The sequence below is a fragment of the Microtus oregoni genome, unplaced genomic scaffold, assembly GCF_018167655.1.
Source record: "Microtus oregoni isolate MIOR12 unplaced genomic scaffold, Mior012 000010F_ref0000083, whole genome shotgun sequence".
Lineage (NCBI taxonomy): Eukaryota > Metazoa > Chordata > Mammalia > Rodentia > Cricetidae > Microtus > Microtus oregoni.
This window is the reverse complement of record NW_024543069.1, coordinates 32,739,594-32,757,374: the sequence shown is the minus strand read 5'-3', so window position 1 is coordinate 32,757,374 and position 17,781 is coordinate 32,739,594. Positions and strand designations below refer to the sequence as shown.

Genomic DNA, 17,781 nt, shown 5'->3' with positions numbered 1-17,781 from the left:
AGCCAGTAAGCAGCACTCCTCCATGGCCTTTGCACCAGCTCCTCCTCCAGGATCCTGGCCTCACTGCTGATGAGGTGACTTAGATCTGAGTGAAATAAACCATTTCCTCCTCAAGTTACTTTTGGTCATGACGTTTCAGTGGACCAGTCTTGTCCTGTTTTATTCTCATTTGTTCTTTGGTTTCAGTAAGCTTTTCCAAAGTACAGCTCCAGACACAGGAGGTTGGAGTTGGAGGTCTTCCTGCCTCAGCGCCGAGGTCATTTTAAATTATCCCAATGCATTTCTTTACTTTGTTCTCTCCCTTTCCCTCTCACTGGAGCTGTCTTATCTTCCTCCTTTACTGAGTATTTTCTGTCTCTGGAACTCTAGTACTCCAGTCATGCTCTCTGCTCATTTCCTTGCCGTTCCTACCCAGAGGAAACAGGTATTGTGGTTCACACTGTACTATCCTTGTTCCTTTACGCCCTCTTCAATTACTGGCGTTAAAACAGTGATGGTTGTTAATGCCTGTGCTGTATTTCCATCTTCTGGTAGTGACAGTTCTGCAATTAGTACTCTGCTCTTGGAGAACAGCTGGTAATCAAGAGTAGTAGCCTAAACAGAGCTGAGCTTTATTTACTGACTTACCCATAGTCAGCAGCACTACAGCTGACTCTGATTTGAACATCACAGATATACCAAATGAAAGAATATGGGTGACTTGAAACAACAAAAATCCAACCGACAACTCGGATAACCTAAATGCCAAGGCAGAAACATAAAATGAAACCTGAAAAACCAGGACAGCATGATTCCTGCTGAAAATGACTAATTCCAAACTAATGCATTCCAATGATGAGTTAGATCAAATCTCAAACAGAGAATTCAAAAGAATTGCCTTCAAAAATGTTCAACAAAACCAAAGATGACATAAAATAAACTTCTGAATAAATTTAAACAGAACACCAGTCAAAAGCAGTTGAATTGAAGTAAGTCAACACAGGATACAAAAGAGGAATAATACAAAAGAGATATAAATATTAAAGAAAAAAAATCAAATTTAAATTTCAGAAATAAAAATAATGTATGAAATAAAAACATAATGGGAAGTTTCATCAACAGAATGGTCAAGTGGAAGACAGACACTATGAGGGCATAAAGAGAAGGTATTAATATACTTAGAGAATGAAAGATGAAGCAGTAAAAAATATGAGTAGGGCACTGGATATCATTAAAAGATCAAATCTATACAAATCATGGGCATAGGTGGATGTGGTGGTTTAAAGAAGAAATGTTTCCTACAGGCTCACGTATTTAACACTTGCTGCGTAGCTGGCAGCACTGTGTTGGGGAGGTTGTGGAACCTTTAGGAGGGGCAGCTTTATTGGAGGAAGGCTGTCCTTGGGGACAGGCTTTGGGGGGGTCAAAGCCTTGTTTCACTTCCTGCTTACACTCCCTGGTTCTTGTGTGCAGATCAGGACATGATCAGCCAGGTGCTGTCCCATGCCAAGCTGTCTCCAACATGATGAACTCAAGCCCTCTGGAACTGTAGGCCAAAGTCATCCTTCTCCCTTGAATTGCTCCTGGGCATGGCATTTATTATAGCAGCAGAAAAGGGAACTAATGAGAAGCCTGGACTAGGGAAGCAGAGCTTTTGCTCTGAAGAACCAGACTGGTGTTCTTGTGAGGAATGTGATGTACTTTTGACTAGAGACTGTGTTTTGATGAAGAACATGGACCTGGACCTAAAAAGAATGGTATGTCAATCAGCCTCAGAGAGCACCCAGATGCTGATGTGAGTTCTATCCCAGGCACCAAGAACATTTATAAAGGCTGCTGCTGAATCAATGCCAACAGACACTACAAACTGAAAGATGCCGTGCCGCCGACTGTAAGGGATTCTACTAAATCCAGTGACTCTGGCAAATATTTAACCTTTGCAATACTTCCCATTATTGGGAAGGAAATCATTGCCACCAAGTAGCAGTGTTGGATTATATGTGATAATAAATACAGATGCCTACTACTCCATATATTATCAATAAATACACACCAGTAATAGTATTAGCACATCTGTCGTATGATGTGGGATGTCCTGTATATGTGTTGCTTTTATTGGTTAATGAATAAAGCTGCTCTGGCCTATAGCAGGGCAGAATATAGCTAGGATGGAAGATCTATCTATCTATCTATCTATCTATCTATCTATCTATCTATCTAGAAGGCGGAGTCAAGGAGATGCCATGTAGCTGCCAAAGGAGAAAGATGCCAGAACAAAACCTTACTGGACAAAGTCACAGTTTTGTGGCAATACACAGATTAATAGAAATGGGTTGATTTAAGATGTAAGAATTAGTTAATAAGAAGCCTGAGCTAATAGTCCAAACAGTGTTGTAATTAATATAGTTTTTGTGTGATTACTTGGGTCTGAGAGGCAGGGAAACAAAAGAGTAGTCTCCTTCTACAGTCACAGATCTGAGACAATTCTCCAATGAATTATTTTAGGTGTAAGTAAAACTGTGATTGTTACTTCTCTAGTATTTTTTTATCCTCTATATTAGTTTACATAAGAGGAGATGCTAGTCTCTATTTTCACAGATCCAAGTGGTAACAGTTTTCCTTACACATCATGCTACATTCTTCTGGCACTTTTTCCTTTCAAGAAAGTACTTGGTTACCATCAACTAAAAATATTGAGTGAAAATTTCCATAATGCCTTATCAAAGAAATTAAATGGTTTCAATAAACACTAAAGGAATGAATCATGATTACTAGGATGCCACAGGGAGTTACTTAAGAAGACTATCAATTTTCTTGTTGATCAGGATTACTAGGTTGGATATGAGAAACATGATTAGTGTGGTATAAATGAACATTTGCAAGGCAAAAGGCTAGGTCTTTCTTGGTGTTCTTAGGATAAGGTACAAGCAGCAACAAAGAGCAGATTGGAAACGTATCAAGCAACCATACTGCAGGGTTCTGATTTGTTACCAAGTAAGGTAACAATGACTGGATGAGGGGTCATAGTGTGCATACTGGAGTGCCTGTAGGAATGTGGAGGATGTGGGGGATTTTTGCTTTCAGCAGTACTGGAGATTGAAACTAAGCATGCATACAGGTAAGTGCTCTTCTACTGAGCAATACCCACAGCCCACTGCAAAGTTTTATGGTAAATTCTTAGGCTAAAAAGTGGTTAAGTACTGTAAAAAAATTACTTTCAAGATGTCCTTCTTTTCCAATGTATGTACATAGCTATTTTTCCTCTTCATACAAGTGATAGTAACAACTGCTATACAAATGATAGTATTACTATGACCACAAATGATTATGTCATAATGATTGGTAAGAGAAAGCAGTCAGTACCTTTTGCCTTTAAAACCATATGCATATTCACATGGTTAGGGAACTAAACATGTTTTTATTTATGTTTAGTTTTATGTGTGGGTGTTTTGCCTGCATGTACATCTATGCACTACATGTATGAAATGCTCATGGAATCCAGAAAAGGGTATCAGATCCTCTGAAACCACAGTTACAAATGCTTGGTAGCAGCCACAGAGGTACTAGGAACCAAACTTGGGTCCTCTGCAAGAGCAGCCAGTGCTGCCCTTAACTGTGTAACCATTTCCTTAACCCCCAAACAAATTTATTTTTGACAACCAAGTTTACTACAGATTTATTATTTTACTTCTGCAAATACCATTTTCTTTGTTATTTTAATTTATTCTTTTATTTTGATACAGGGCTCACTCTATAGCTTAGTTTGACTCAGGCAGAATTCATGATGTAACCAGGCTGGTTTTACATTCAAAGTCATCCTTCTGCCTCAATATCTTGAGTGCTGAAATTACAGATGTGAGCCACAGTGCCCAGTTAAAAGTTTTGCTTGTTTGCTTTTAATTCAATTTTTTTTATTTTTGAGAATTTTTCTACATGAATACTGCATTTATATTATTTAAATCTGATATTTGTTAAAAGGATCTATTTTATTTTTAATTATGTGTGTGTGTCCTTGTATTGTCATGTGCACATAAAGGCAAGTGCCCATAGAAGCTAGAAAAGGTGTTCCATCTCCTGGCACTGGAGTTAAGGTGGATTCTGGGAACTAAACCTGGTCCTCAGAATAGCAGTAAGTGTGCAGTAAGTGCTCATGCATTGCCGAGTCATCTCTTCAGCCACTAAGTTTGCTATTTTCGAAAAAATGCTCAAATGTGCTATGGCCAAAGAACAAATTTATAAAATAATTTAAATAATTTTCATGATGATTTGTTTGAGAGTTGCTCTAACAAGACAGTGCATCTAGGAAATCTTATCCGTTGAATAACTGAATAGCTGAATTGCTGCTAATTTTCTCCTGTGTGTGGGGTAGTTGGAGTTCTCACACCAGAGGAGAATTAAGAGCCTACTGACTGCCCCATTTGCATATCTGTACACAAAGGGAAGAAGTAGTAATCACATCTCCTTTCTTTCTCAGGCAGACATAATAAAAGATGCATGAATAAATAAAATAAACTAGTGTGTTGTCTTCAATTTTAGATTTAGGTAATTTCTTTTCTCTTTCCTGTTCATTGTCTCTGTCTCCTAAAACACAGTTCACAGAAGTGGTACTGTTTTTGTAAATGAAGTGAAGATTGACCAGTACATGAGATGTTAAGATTCCACTAGCATTTCCACTCAGGAATTACTAGCAATTTCAGAGGTCAGAGTGACAGACTCACTCTACAGCTTATCCGCCTCCAGGAGAATACTCAATACTCAGAGAGAGAGCTACCTGGAGAGGCTATATTGTTAGATGCAGAGAGGAGTCCTCAGCTCAGCTAACAAACAGCCCCTTCTGCATGACCATGTTCTTAAACTTAAGTTTATGGACAGTTACTCCACTCCTTGAAGGTGCCAGGAATTCAGCAGGATGCTAAGGACACAGGGCTGAATGAGAATAGATGTTATCTTGTCTCAATGACCTTCCAAAAGTAAAAAAAGACCAGTTAATTATAATTACTGACAAGTGCAGTGAGTGAAAAAAAGCTCACTATTTAAGAAAGAACACTGTAATAAGAGAGGTTCACTTAGATTCAAGTTAGACAACTCCTATTTGAGGAAGGGATATATGAAATCTGAAGGTTTCATGCAAAAGTCTATGCAAGCCTGCTTTGTTGATGGGAGGATGGCTAAAGTACCAACATAATTAAAGAAGGCCACCAAGTTTACAGCACAAGAAAGAGGAAAGTGGTGTCGAAGAGGCTGAAGCTGTTAGCCATATCATGGAAGCATCTGAGGCAAACCCTACATTCTCAGGACTTCAGGACTTCAATTCTCAACTCCTTGACAAAGATTCCTATGAGTATGTCATCTTGTTAGCACCAAACCTTAAGGGTAAATGTATATACAGGGATATTTGCACATTGACTTCAACTCATTTGGAAAACATTAAAGCCTTCTAACTAGTTATTCAGTTGTAAACCTGTCTGCTATCCCAGTGTGTAGGAAACACAAACCCAAAAGAGAATGCATAGTGATCTATGCAGGGTTGCAGGACTGTAACAACTCAAGCTATGCAACCTTAGAATTTAAGATCTCCATCTGATTACTAAACTTTGAAGAAAAAGGAAAGAATTAACCCCCCTCCTAAATGCTTAAATATTGTCAAGGTCTATACATACATAAAGCTATGTAGTTAAAAATGAGTCATTACAATTATGTATTCAAATACATGACAACATCATTTTACAAAATACATAATTTATTACATTTATGAGTTCATAGTAAAATAGGGAATCTTAAGAACTATCAAAATGACTTAGGAATAACAATGAGATATTAAATCTCCAAATCTTAGAACCTGAAATATCAAATTCCAGGGCTTTTATTAAACCCCTTTTGAAAATATTATGTTCTCCCAAAGGAAAAAAAGGAAATTAAAAATAGACACGTTGATAAAGGCAGTGTATTCTTCTCAGCTGGCTTTATTCTCCACTGAATCTCAAATATAGGATTATATATTTTTTACTTACAGGAAGCTGTCACTGTTCTGTTTTCCAGTAACCCTCAAAACAGAATGGAAAATGCTTATGCAAAGTGACACAAGCTTTCACCATTCTCCGCAGGCTTCTCCATGTCAATACGCTTTGGTACAACAGCTTTTCCCACTCTACAGTTCTGTCAGTGAACTATGAATATGTTTAAATATTTTCCAGATTCATCATGGAGGCTGCTTTTCTTCTCTGCACTGTAATCACACTGAGCTGCAAACAAAATAAACAATCAGTAAGGAGTCTCTGTGGGGAGTATAAGAAGAAAACAAAGCACAGTGTGCCATATCACAGCCAACAGTTACTAGGTAGTCCAAGTGAAAGGCCTTGGAAGAGCTCTTTTTATGTGATCATTCTATTTTACTCTTGAAGGGTCTGAATCACATTAGAGAAATGCATGCCAAATATGGCAGTCCATAGCTCAGAGTGACACTCTGAATTCCTATATTTCACAGATGGTGAGAAAACATTCATATAAAAGTTAATCAGCAAAGTGTCTCACACAAATTTGGCCTAGGCAAATACAAAGCAGAGCTGGTAATCAGATCATTACAGATTTTAAGACAAGTCTAGGGGGAAAGTGACCTTTGAGTAGTAACTGGGGTTAGTTATGTGTATATATGATAAAAACAAAAACTAACAATACATAGTATAAAGCAGGTTTTTTGTTTTTTTAAATGGAAGGCACACGTGTGAGGGATTCCTGCTTAATTTGAGGTGGGAAGATCTAGTTTAATCCGGATTTTACTTTTTTTTTTTAAAAATATTTATTTATTTATTATGTATACAATATTCTGTCTGTGTGTATGTCTGCAGGCCAGAAGAGGGCACCAGACGTCATTACAGATGGTTGTGAGCCACCATGTGGTTGCTGGGAATTGAACTCAGGACCTTTGGAAGAGCAGGCAATGCTCTTAACCACTGAGCCATCTCTCCAGCCCCCCTGGATTTTATTTATTTATTTATTTATTTATTTATTTATTTATTTATTTATTTATTATGTATACAACATTCTGCCTCCATGTACGGATGTACACCAGAGGAGGGCGCCAGATCTCATTACAGATGGTTGTCAGCCACCATGTGGTTGCTGGGAATCGAACCCAGGACCTCTGGAAGCGCAGCCAGTGCTCTTAACCACTGAGCCATTTCTCCAGCCCCCTAAAGCAGGTTTTAAACTAACAATATAAAACAATACATAGTATAAAGCCGGTTTCCTTCCCAAACTTTACTTCATTCTAGTTCTCTCTTCATATACAACCTCTACCTTCAGTTTGTTTGTTTATTTATTTAAAACAGGGTCTCACTATGTAGTCCAGACTTGCCTTGAACCTTGTGGTCTTCCAGCATCAGTCTTATGAGTACCAAAACTACAAGCAAAAGCTACTGTCTCCAGCTACTTGCAGTTTTGAAGTATATTTCTTTTTATATTTTCTAAATGAGCACACGCACACCTGTTGGTAGTTAAAAAAGTCTGCATCTACTTTCCTTTACTGCTTAGATTATCAGCCTCAGAAATAACTGCATAATAAATTTATTTTATTTTTCTTACTATCTTCAAACTTTTCCCTATCCGAACACAGTTTTATTTGGTCATTTACTGCTGAGTATCTGTATGATTTTAAACTTTTACAATTAGAGGGAGAGTCAGGTGTTGTGGCATATGCTTTTAATCCCAACATTTGGGACTGAGAGGCAGGCTAGGTGAAGCTCTGTGAGTTCGAGGTCAGTCTGGTCAACATATTGAATTCCAGGGCAGCCAGGGCTACAGAGAGAGAGACCCTGTCTCAAAACTAAAACAAACCACAACAAGAACAACAACAAAACACAGCTACTACATGGCAACATGCCACACCATCAGTAGCTAAGAATATACTACGATGGTAACAGTACATTTATACTTAATGTTAGTTAATAGTATGTTTGACTTCATTTACTTTGTTGTCATCATTTTATCCATCCATCCATCCATCCATCCATCCATCCATCCATCCATTTCAATTGCCTGAATGCTCACTGAACTGGTCTCTATTCATTCCTACAAGGAGGAGTTATTGCTCCTAATTTAGAAGAAATGACTCATTTTGTTTATATGATGTGTGTACATTATGAGAAATTACTTTTTACTTACTCTAGAATTCCACTGATATATTTTCTAAATTACTTCCCAATGGCTAAGTTTTTATATTTTATTTTTGATTTATTTGGTTATATACAAATGTACATTAAATAAAGGTATCTTGTACCTGAAATATTTCGTTTCTACTTAAAACCTAAAATAAAAATAAAGTACAATTTGAAACATTAGAAAAATGCTTTCAAATATAGACATAGAATGTTATGCCCAGTAATTGTCATTAGCAGAAACTTTTGTATAGACAGTGATGTTTTATATCTGTTCTTTCCAACTTCCCACTAGCCAGTTACCAAACACTTAAAATTTGGCTAGTATGACCTCAATTTTTATTTCATTTAATCCCAGTTAAAGTAGTGTCTGGCTACCAGCTACTTTACTAGAGATAGTAGTTCTAGATATAGGTACAGACAGAGGATACTGATGTCTATTTTATATATAAACTTTTTAAACTGCAAGTACTAAGGAGACTAAGTTTGTATATATTAATTGAGTAAAGATCAAACAATCAGTTCTTTGGGAACATCTGAGGACCTCTGCTTTTTTATTTTAGAAGAAAAAGAAATCCAGGCTGTTTATCCACTCTGGGTAATGAGGACGTTCCCTACCTGCTGGGATGCTGATGCAGCTCTTTCTTCGGCCTGACTTAGACGTCTCTGAAGTCTGTTGGCTTTTTCTTGATGCTCCAGAATTAACTTTTCATTCTTTTAAGGGGAAATAAAAAACAAATTCAAATCCAAATGTGATCTGGACAAATTGGAACATCATTTAACCACTTGTAAAATCAAGATGCCATCATCTCCACATTTACATTTTCCAAGTCATGAGCACCATATCACACAGTTGATTCTACTTCATCCTGAGTCTGAGGTTCTCAACCTGTGCTTGGAGGGTTGGACAACTCTTTCACAGGGCTGCTTATCAGATACCCTGCATACAATTTTTATATGTATGATTCATAATAGTAGCAAAATTACAGTTATGTAGTAGTGATGAAATAATTTTATGGTTGGGGGTGGAACTGACGCATTAGGAAGGTGGAAAAGCATTGCCCCAAATTATTCCTCCCCCTATATCATTCAAGACTCAATTTGACAAATCTAAAAGCAAACTGAATCACAAAAGAAAACAAGACTTTTTGAGTTTTTGGTCTGTTAACCTTGTTGTGCTTGATCATTGCTTCAGAACCACAGAAGCCAAACACTGGGCCTTATAACCACAGCCTCAGCAATGAGTTGGGGTGACTCTTGTATGCTCCCCAAGACATCTGCATCCTGCTATTAGGGTCAACATTGTTACGTATTGAATTCTATTCCCCCAAAGATGCTACAGTTCTACTCCCTTGTAGTTGTGAATATGAGCTGACTTGCAAATAACCTTTGTAGATGATTAAGTTAAGGGGACTATAGTGGGTCATACTGCATGGCTAATGTCTTCATGAAAATGGCAGATTTGGATACAAAGACAGATACATACATGGAAGACACTGTAAAGATAGAAAAAGCACCACCCACAAGTCAAGAAATGCTCAGAGCTCCAAGAGCTGGGAGAAAGGTTTGTAAGAGTCTCCCAAAAAGCTAACACTACAAGCACTGTCTTGCCTCTGGAAACTGAGGACACAGTTTTATGTTTTTATCATGATATAACAAGAACTATAACATGAATACTAAGCCATCATTACATACTGTCATCTCAACAAGTTAAAATCAACTTGTCAACTGAAAATGTGTCCTTTTTCCATATTTACCTGCTTGGCACAATGAATCTGAAAAAGACATTTTTGTACAAACAAAATGATTACATATATTTTCTGGCATTTAACTCAATCCAGAAAATACAAGGCCAAACAGGAATGGTTAAAAACCCCTTTATCTATGAAGAACTAGATAGCTTTTTATGTCCTAGCAAGAAGGGGTTAGAGTGAATGCCATGCCGAGTAACATATAACAATGAAATAAAGAGCATAGGGTTAAAATGAGCTTGTTATAATTAATAGTGTCCAAAGCAAAATTAAATCTATGAAGAAATCTATATCAGCTGTACTAAACAACCAAGTTGTTTAAGTATTAAATTTAAGTTTTAAATTTTAAGAGGTACTCTACACACTAGAGAAAACTAAGGGAGAGATCCCATTACCTACAATAATCATTTTGATATTTATAAACCAGACTCTATATATCTTTCTATATGGTTACCATAATGGTTAAAACAAAGTACAGACTGAGTAAATCTGATCTTTTTGGTTTTTTTTTTTGGTCAAATATTATTAACTGTACTGTACTGAAACTGTGTTTTTTACTTACAATAAATTTTTCCAGGTGGAAGCTATACCAAGGAACATTTCAATACAAATCTTTAACTATTTTCTAAGTGTCTCATATCAACAATGCCATGATGTTCAAGAGTGGTGATCTTACTATGTCTCTTGTAGATGACAATGAAATTCTACCACATATATCTGAAGCTAGAACATAAATGAAGAACTAAACTTTAGGAAGTCCTAAATCTAGAATTTATTTGCTTTTATAAAGCCATAAGAAAAGAAATGAAGAACTCTTTCTTTGTATATGATTGTAAGGTATATCTATCTTAACACTTTTTTGTATATTCTATTAGACATAAGTATTTTTGATGTGTATTTTGTGATAGAGTAAAATAAATGAAGAGGTACATAAAACAATCTTAGAGATTCTCATGAGAAAAGAGGATTCTAAAGTATATAGTCTCTAATATACTGCACAAATTACAGTATTAACAACTTAATAAGAATTCTACTTTTACTATATACAAAAGATGAATCACTAGTGATTCGTTTTTATTCACAGTATAGTAAGTGTGGAGTTTTAGGGGTAATTGTTTGTGGTTATTTGTATGTAGTTATTCCTGAGTAAAGAATATTTGGGTTTGGTGCATTTTGAATGCGATAGTGTGTGTATCAAGCTGCAGTAGAAAGGACTTCCCTAGGGGGAAGGGAGTCATTTTCTTACCTCGGCTACCTTTTCATTTGCCATTTCCAGCTGAGAAAGTAGCTCTTGGGTATGAAGTTTCTGTCGACTCAGCTCACTCCTATTAAGCGAGAAGGGACAGGGAGAATTGAGAACTGACCAAACAAACATAAAAGGGAAAGTTTGGAAGTATATGCAAATATAAAATACACACTTAAAATTTAAGTTGAAAACAAAAATAAAACAATGTAAACTAAATCTTTACTAGTGAGACATTTATATTTTGAACAAAAGTTTTTTTTTTTAAAAAAATAGTAACGTACTCATTTTTTTTTTTTTTAAAAATAAAATGTGGTGGTTTAAATGAGAAGGGCCGCCACAGACTCACGTTTGAATAACTGGTTACCAGGTGGTGGATCCATTTAGAAAGGATTAGGAAGCACGCCCTTGTTGAAGGAGGTGTGTCATTGGCGGTGGGCTTTGAGGTTTAAAAACTCACACTATTCCCAGTGTGCTCCCTCATAACTTTCTACTTGCAGATCAAGACGTAAGTTCTCAGCTATTTCTGTGCCACACTTTTTACCCTGTCACTATGAACTCTAACTTTCTGAACCCATAGCCCAAATTAAATGCTTTCTTTTATATATTGCCTTGGTCATGGTGTTTTGTCACAGCAATAGAAAAGTAACTAATGCATAAATAAACATATATTCTGGGGTAGTTACACTGTGAATATACTTAACCCTATTGAACCCAGTAAAAATGGTTCAGAAGGTAAATGTAAATGATGTATATTTCGTTACAATTAAAATTATATCACAGATAAGTTTAGTAGCACATATTTTTAATTCCAGCACTCATGAGGCAGAGGCAAGTGAATCTTAGTGAGTTTGAAGCCAGTCTAGTCTATATAGTGAATTCCAGGCTAGCTGGGAATATGCTGTGATACCATGTCTTGAAAAAAATAAAAACATATATCCTGGAAAGATAGCTCAGCAGTAAGAGTACTTGCTGTTCTTGCCTAAGACCTCGGTTCAGTTCCCAGCATCCACATAAGGCAGCTCACACCTTCGTGTAACTCCACTTCCAGGGGTTACAATGTCCTCTTTTTGTCTCTACGGGCACTGCACACAGATAACACAGAGGTCAGCAGAACAGAATGCACATATGCTCTCAACAGGTATTACGTTTCTTTTCTTGAAGGACTAACCCTGTGTGTAAATATTCCGTGTGCTCCTAGTGCTTATCTGTGAGCACAAGGACCTCCATGCCTACACAAGAAGTGAGTCAGAACAAATTCCAAATCAATTTTGTAGTATTAAAATAGTTAATTAAATACTGGCTTTTATCCTTTAACTTTATATTTCTAAAATTAAACAACAAAATAATACTCCCCCAAATAGCTCCAGCTTTTATATTTTCAAATGAGCCATGTAAACAGCTTGAGAACTCAATAAATCCCTAGAGTATACTATATTTGAGAACTCAATAAATCCCTAGGGTATACTATATTTGAGGGAATAGCTGTTAAAATTAGTAAGCTATGTGTAATAAATATATAAGCCAGGATAGATTCATGTTATCAATAACCAGTTTCAATAATAGTTACTGACCACTTATCACAGGCTGATGTGGGACAAACAGTGGTAGTCATAGTACTGCCATCCCCAAACCTGCACTTTGGAAGACCAGTGCTCACGCCCCTTCAATGATGTATTAGTTCAGCTTCACAGTGAAGTGTCTGAACTGTTATCACTGATTTCATCACAGCAAACTCAAATATTTAACCTTTATTTTGGTGGTGACAACAAGGTAGAGAAAACTGTACCTAGGGAATCTCACGCACCCTAAAATCACTGCTTCCAACAGGAGAAAATCAAAATGGCCACAGGAGCCAGTCTTCCAGGCCAAATATAATTGAAGACAAAATTATGCATATTAGTATGGATGTAAAATAAGGAGTACAACCCAGGTTAATATGCAACAGTAACATTTATAGTCAATATTCCTTTTACACAAAACCAGAAAACTACCCAATGTGTGATTTGACAACTAAACTATTTGTTTACTTAAGGCAACTATTTGCATGATGGACAGTAATAATTTCCTACAAAACTGATGATCAGAAAAACACAATTAAGTAAAACTATTAATTTTTATACTAAACTATTTGTCTTTATAAGTATTTATCTCGGCATATCTGTCATGCTCCACTGGATTGCAAGCAACACTGATGGCCATTTTCATATGCTTATAACCTAGCATTCAGCAAGAGATAATGATGATAGTGGTTATAATTCTAACAAACACACGGTGCTCCCCACTTGCCAGGCAGTTCAGGTACATTCAGAAATGAACTTATTTTAGTTGTTAAGACAACCTGGTGAGGTCTAATTTTATATGTGGAAAAACTGAAAATAAAGTTTAAAAACTGAGTACAAATAAAATACTTTCCAAATAAAGCTATCTAATCTCTTCTCTGGAAACTCCAGAAAAAAAGAAAACTTCTTACCTTTCAGGGTGATTTAAGTATAGTCTGCAGAGGCACACAGAGATACATTTCCGTTTCTGTATGACATTATGGTACTTAAAGAGTATTTACACCAAATAAAAAGTCTGTCCTGCCTACATGATAAGCTGGGGCAAAAGGAGCTCAGAGCTCATGGGAGTGACCAACCAATGATTGGTTTAACTTGAGGCCCATGCTACAAGAAGGAGCCCATGTCTGACATTTTTCTGGATGGGCAGGAACTAGAAGGTGGATGGCCCCAAGATCTGGGGTGGAACCAAACATGACTGGTTAAAAAACAAAGGGGGAAAAGCTCAGTGAAATGATTCCTAATGATATTCTGCTATACTCATAGATCAGTGCCTAGCCTAATCACCATCGGAGAGGCTTCTTCTGGCAGCTGATGGGAACTGACTCAGAGACTTACAGCCAAACATTAGGAGGAGCTCAGGAAGCCCCCAGGAAGAGGGGTGGGGGAAGGAGTTAAAAGCCAGAGGGCCTCACAGAGACTGAGGGCAACCATGGACACTGCATGGGTCTGCACTGGGTCCTCAGTATATATGCTCTGCTGGTTTAGTTTAGGGTTTTTGTAGGACCCTTAACTGGTGTGGGAGGTCCTTCTGTCTGTGTGTTGCTTTTATTGGTTAATGAATAAAGAAACTGCTTTGGCCTGTTGATAGGGCAGAACTTAGGTAGGCAGGGAAAGCTATACTGAATGATGGGAGAAAGGAGGTGGAATCAGAAAGACACCATGGATCTGCTGCCAGAGATAGACATACTGAAACTTTGCTGGTAGGCCACAAATTTATAGTGATACACAGATTAATGGAGATGGGTTTAATTAATATGTAAGAGTTAGCCAATAAGAAGTTTAAGAGTTAATGGGCCAAGCAGTGATTTAATTAATACAATTTCTGTGTGATTATTTCGGTTCTGAGTGGCCAGGGCAACCAACAAGCTCATTCCCTGTAACACTTAACAGTGGGAGTGGGGATATCTCTGGCTCCTTTGCCTGTTCTTGAGACCCTTTTCCTACTTGGTTGCTTCGTCCAACCTTGATATGAGGGGTTTTGCCAAGTCTAAGTCCATCTAGTTATATCCCTGGGAGACCTGCTCTTTTCTGAAGGGAAATGGAAGAGCAGTAGATAAGGGGGAGGGGGAGGGCAGGGGAGAACTGGGAGGAGTAGAGGGAGGGGAGCCTGCGATTGGGATGTATTGTATGAGAAAAGAATAAAAAGAAAAAAATTCAGTGGAATGTGTACCCAATTTCTCTATAATTTCTGTCACAGCATTCATCAAAAGAATACCCAGAAGAATGAGGAATCATAATTTATAGTATTACTCACTAGGAACTGCCTAGCCTATGACTGTCTCAAACATTTTAGATCATATACATAATTAATATTTAAATGACAGAATTCTAGTCAGGTTTATAAAATATAATGTAGAAACATGTTACAAAATATTAATTTCTGTACATTACATAACATTAATAAAAGCCAGAATGTTTTATCTATGAAGGAAACATGCTGAGCATAATGCTAAACTCTAAAGTCACCAAGTCAGCATTTTTTCAATAAATTACAAAGGCTGATTTCCACAGTTCACTCTCCTGACTGTTTGCAGTCCACGCTTGCATAGTCTCAGGTTTCGTATCAGGTCTCTAACGCAAGGTGCAGTGTGTGAATGCTGAGGATTCTGCTATGGTCACAAAGACTCTGACATTAGATGTAAGATGGATGAAAAGGGTTCACAGATATCCTAGGAATTCTAAAGATGGTTTTGTCCAGGTTTTTTCTTGGAATTTATGTTTGCTAAAAGTATAGGCAAACTGACAAACTGAATATTTCAGCAAATTTTTTTTTTTAAAATTTTTATTTTGTGGTACTGAGTATCGAACTCAGGTGTGCCCATTCAAGTTCACTTAACAACTAGATGATATCCATTGCCCTAACTGTATTTTCGAATTTGAACTGGGGCTCATTAAGTTGACCAGGCAGACCTGTCATCTTCCTACCTAAGCCTCAACTGCAGAGGGCCAAGCCTAAGTTCCCACCACCTACACTGAATGCACAACCATCTTTACCTCCAGTTTCAGAAGATCTGACACCTTCTTGTGGTTCTCCATGTGCATGCATAGAAAACTCATAAGTAAAAATAAAGGAAGCCTTAAAAATCAACCTAAGGATATTCAAATCCTCCACTGACTTCCTCCTTTGGATTTTAACTTAAAATATTCTTCAGTATTTTACTGAAAGTAAGTAAATACATTTAACAACAGCTGATGTACACTCTGGTCACCTTTGCTCTGGAGCTTACTGCATCCTGTTCCCATCCTTCTCTCCTGCTTGTTCCCCCACATCTGCAGTATCTGCTGCCTTTGTTGGTATAGCTCATTTATTCTGTTTTTTTCAGGCTCCACTTTAAATGTCAGATTTTCAGACTGATTTCCCATAGTTGTTAGTTACTTGATTTCATATCAGAATTAATGAGAATCCAATGATTACATTTTCAAAGAAGGCTCCTAATAGTGAAGTATGTTTGAGACACTACAACTAGTAAAATCATGTTCTAAAGCTTCACCCTTTAAACAAAAAATGATTCCTAAAAAGCTTATTTTTTTAAAGTTACTTAAATAAACTCAAACTTATAAAGTAAGGAGCAAAATTTTCTTGGTGGTACTTAATTTTGAGTGTCTGTCTTAGAATAACCTTGGGGAAATAACGAAGTTCATTTAACAGATACTGAGATGGGACTATGTTATGCTCCTCACTCTGTGAAGTGTTAGTGAGACAAAAGACCAGATCAAGTTAATTCTTATAAATAAATGGAAGCACTAGAAATCAACCAGGATTAAGCTGTAGGTAGTATATATGCCAACATGTTCTTGTGCTAAGAAACATATGTGGATGGAAAATCAGGGGATTAGAGTTGTCTCACCAGAGGAAGCAGGCTTGTAAGCTGTTTTATGAACGTTAAATAGAAGCTGGATGGACAATGGCAGGGAAGGAAGTGTGTCATAGACAATCAAATCCATGTGTATAGGCCAGGAGGAAAGAAAAGGCAATACATAGGAAACTGTAGGAGGTTCAGTATCAATGGGGTATAGTGTGGTTATTAGGACCAGGGACAGAGGTAAGAGGAAGAAGCTGGAAATACAGACCACAAAGGATTTTATGTGTTGGGACAATTGGGATTTATTTTCTAACACTGAGAAGGTGTTGATGTTCTTTAAGAAGAGAACTGACATGATTAAATTCCACTTTCTGAAAATTTTGCTGATTGCAGTTGAAAAAAACAACAAGGGAAAAGACCGCAGTTGAATCCAGTTGTTTTAGTAGTAATCCACGTGTATAACGTTGATAGTCTCAAGTACAGTGTTTGGAGAGAAACAGTCAGGTTCCAGATACAGGAAGGTGGACTTAAGGGTGCAATGATGACACTCAGAATTCCACCTCAATAACAGGATGGATATCAACGTTTATGGAAACGGAACATATAGGATGAGATTAAAAACACAGGATAGGGTGTAACACTGAGTATATAGGATGAGATAAAAACACTGCCTAGGGGTGACACACCAAGTCTGATGTACCAACAGAAATGTTAGGTGGAGAGTTGGAAGGCAATATAGATAGATTTCAAGAAACACCAGCATTTGGGGTTGGAGAGAAAGTTCAGTTCCCAGCAGGCACAAGATATCTCACAACTATCTATAAATCTGGTTCTATAGGATCCATTGCCCTCTTCTCCCTCTGAGGGCAACATGCATACACTTGGTACACAGGTTTACATATAGGCAAAACATCCATATACATAAAACAATAATAATATGATTAAAAGGTCAGCATTAAATATTTTTATAATAATTAGCCCTCTCTATTTGTTTCTATCTTAGAAATTGATATCCCAACCAATACACATAGGGAGTATTTCTTTTCTCCTTGCCCAGCCCCAAATAGGTTCTCACTATATAGCTCTGGCTGTCCTGGAACTCACTCTGTAGACCAAGCTGGCCTCAAACTCACAGACATCCACCTGTTTCTGCCTCCTGAGTGCTGGGATTAAAGACATGTGCCATGATGCTCCGCACAGAGTATTTCTAATATTAAGTGAACTTCAATTTTAAGTTGCTGTGTGCTGTAACTGAGTGATGTGGTTGAGGAAGAACTGAAAAGGAGCCAG

The 17,781-nt window shown here is 37.2% G+C and overlaps 1 protein-coding gene across 1 annotated transcript in view; it reads right to left on the bottom strand.

The window, feature by feature from the left end:
• Positions 1-5,759: 5,759 nt before the first annotated feature.
• Positions 5,760-17,781, bottom strand: part of Sclt1 (sodium channel and clathrin linker 1) — a 115,910-nt gene continuing 103,888 nt past the window's right edge. The window contains exons 19-21 of the mRNA XM_041659195.1: positions 11,130-11,208; positions 8,751-8,846; positions 5,760-6,221 (exon numbers count right to left, since the gene is read on the bottom strand). Of these exons, the coding sequence (XP_041515129.1) occupies positions 6,159-6,221; positions 8,751-8,846; positions 11,130-11,208 (238 nt within the window). The 3' untranslated portion in view covers positions 5,760-6,158. The remainder of the gene's footprint in view (positions 6,222-8,750; positions 8,847-11,129; positions 11,209-17,781) is intronic.